We start from the raw sequence: 2,843 nt of genomic DNA, 5'->3' as shown, positions 1-2,843 counted from the left end.
AACAAAAAGCCAATGGCAAACCAACGATTTGCTCATTTAGACAAAAAGCTAAAACGAGACGACGAAATATATAATGAATACAAGAACTTTATGGAATCTATCATTGAAAGGAAATATTGTGAAGAAGTGCCATGTGAACAACTTGATGCCACAGAAAATATTTGGTATTTGCCCCATCACGCTGTAAGCCACCCAACTAAAGGGAACTCCGCGTAGTGTTCGAATGCGCGGCGAGATACGGTGGAACATCAATTAATGATAAGTTACTAATAGGACCAAACTTAACGAACACTTTAGTGGGTACTTTACTTAGATTTCGACAAGAAGAAATCGCATTTATGTCGGATATCGAAAGTATGTTTTACCAAGTAAGAGTGCCTGACGCCGACTCGGATTTTCTTCGATTTTTGTGGTATAAAAACAGCGATCGATTGAAACCAATTACAGGATATCGAATGAAAGTACACCTGTTTGGCGCCACTTCACCAATTTGCTCAAGCTATGCCTTGCGAACCACTGCGACTAGCCATGCACTTCACTATAGCAAAGAAGCTGTTGATACCATCTTAAAAAATATCTATGTAGATGACTGCCTAAAATCCGTTTCTTCAACGAGTGAATCAATTGCCCTTGCAACAGAAGTTACAAAGCTTTGTGCCGAAGGTGGGTTTCATTTGACAAAATGGATTAGTAACGATAGGGAATTTATGAACTCGATTCTAGAGGAAGAAAGAGCTAAGAATATAAAAGACATCAATTTGGATATTGACAAACTACCTACAGATCGTGCACTTGGTGTAAAATACAATACCGAAAACGACCAATTTAGGTACAATATTAATCTTAAACAGAAGCCTTTGTCACGGAGGGGGATACTATCTGCAGTTAGCTCTATTTACGACCCCCTGGGATTTGTAGCGGCCGTCACATTGCGGGCAAAGGGAATACTGCAAGATTTGTGTAAAGAAATTGGATTGGGACGACGCAATTCCTAACGATTATCAACTCAAATGGAATAAATGGCTTGATGATGTTAATGCATTGGGCGATTTCTCTGTGAACCGATGTTTTAAACCGGAAAACAATGGGAATATAATTAATGCGTAATTACATACTCTCTGTGATGCAAGTGAGGTTGGATATGGAACCTCAACTTATTTAAGAATACAAAATGAAAATAACGATGTTCATTGTTTTCTTTGTTATGGGTAAATCACGTGTAACACCGTTAAAGAAAGTAACAATTCCCCGACTCGAACTGACAGCAGCAACAGTTGCAGTACGAACTGACAAACTAATTAAATCTGAACTTGAAATTCCCATCCATATTTCGAAATTTTGGACCGATAGTTTGACGGTAATTAAATATATTAGAAACTTTACTTCAAGATTTAACACTTTTGTAGCTAGTAGACTATCAGTTATACACGAAGCCACACAAATTCAACAGTGGCGATATGTTAGCACGGACGAGAATCCTACTGACGATGCGTCTCGCAGTTTGACATCTACTAAGCTAAAGGGAAATAGCCGATGGCTAAATGGACCCGAATTTCTTTGGAAATCTGAAATTGAGTGGCCAAGTATTCCTTTGGATTGCGACAATTTGAACATTATGAATGAAAACGACCCGGAAGTGAATTCTACTAAGAAAACTATGCTGCCGTAATTTGGAAAAAGGCATTAACTCCACTTTTTGAGATTTTTTGATTTTTGTTTCTATGGCATCCTATAGATGTAATCTATCATGTGAATTGATCATATACCCCAAAAAATGTCCCGAAGTATAAAAAAAATATTATATTTACGCATTAACTCCAATCCATGAATGCAGAATAATTTGAAAGAAGGCATTATCTCCACCAAGCAATAAACAGATCATAATAAACCAATCACAAAAGACAATTACGCATAGTTAATTAGTCATAATAGCTTGTAAATGCACATAATGCCTAGCTTTACTTCGGTTCAAAAAAATGGCATATTAAAGAATCTTCTACCACTAATGAGCGAGAATAGAAAAGCCTTTTGGAGGAACATGCCTGTTGGATATTTCGCTGATTTGATAGATAATTGAGTGAAAAATCAGGCCAATAATCGAAATAAAATACAAAAAATATCATTATATTGAACGCTGATAAAAGTTATAAAATCACAATAAAAATAAAGAAAAGAATATTTCATTATCTTCAATGCTGTTAAAGTAATAAAATCACATAAAAATTAAGAAAGGAATATTTCATTATCTTCCATGCTGGTAAAATGATGTTGACAAATAAAAGAGAAAACCTAAAATTCGTCTAACTTTGATTCATTTAGATTCTATTTATCTACCACACCATTTTATAAAATCTCTCATTTACCTCACCGAATTTTGTCTTTAATTTCGAATAAAAGCATAAAAAAGTATAATTTTTGTATTTGGGCACTTTTTACATGATTCGAAATATATGAAGATTCGAAATATGTAACCTCGCGTTTGTAAAATAGAAGTCTGTAAATTTAGTATACGTAAATTAGAGGTTCTACAAAGTATATTAATATTATTCTTCATAATATAACCATCATATATCAATATCATTGTATTCTGATTGAATATGAAAATGATAGCAGCTTAATTTGAATAATAATATTAATTTTATCTATTTTTATACGTGTCAATACAATGACGACTCCTAAATTGATTATAAATTTATACTATAATATTAATACTTTTACATGGACTAAATTTCGTGAAATATATAATTGACACTGGCATACATTATTTGTGTGTCAGAAATACTGTAATTTGGCTACGTAAGATACACATTTCACTGGAAAAACTGGAGTTAATGCCTAACTTC

General features: G+C 33.7%; 2 protein-coding genes across 2 annotated transcripts; both read left to right on the top strand.

Moving 5' to 3' along the window:
• Positions 1-338: 338 nt before the first annotated feature.
• Positions 339-995, top strand: LOC117112462. The gene has a single exon (XM_033255550.1). It carries the CDS (start codon positions 339-341, stop codon positions 993-995), a length of 657 nt encoding a protein of 218 aa, XP_033111441.1.
• A 188-nt stretch (positions 996-1,183) lies between these two features.
• Positions 1,184-1,669, top strand: LOC117112461. Its single transcript, XM_033255549.1, has one exon. The coding sequence runs from the start codon at positions 1,184-1,186 to the stop codon at positions 1,667-1,669; it is 486 nt and encodes a 161-aa protein (XP_033111440.1).
• Positions 1,670-2,843: the final 1,174 nt, after the last annotated feature.

Source organism: Anneissia japonica, unplaced genomic scaffold (genome assembly GCF_011630105.1).
Source record: "Anneissia japonica isolate Jap-2015-1 unplaced genomic scaffold, ASM1163010v1 scaffold1464_len113789_cov110, whole genome shotgun sequence".
Lineage (NCBI taxonomy): Eukaryota > Metazoa > Echinodermata > Crinoidea > Comatulida > Comatulidae > Anneissia > Anneissia japonica.
The sequence above is the reverse complement of the archived record's forward strand: the minus strand, read 5'-3'. Positions and strand labels throughout refer to the sequence as shown.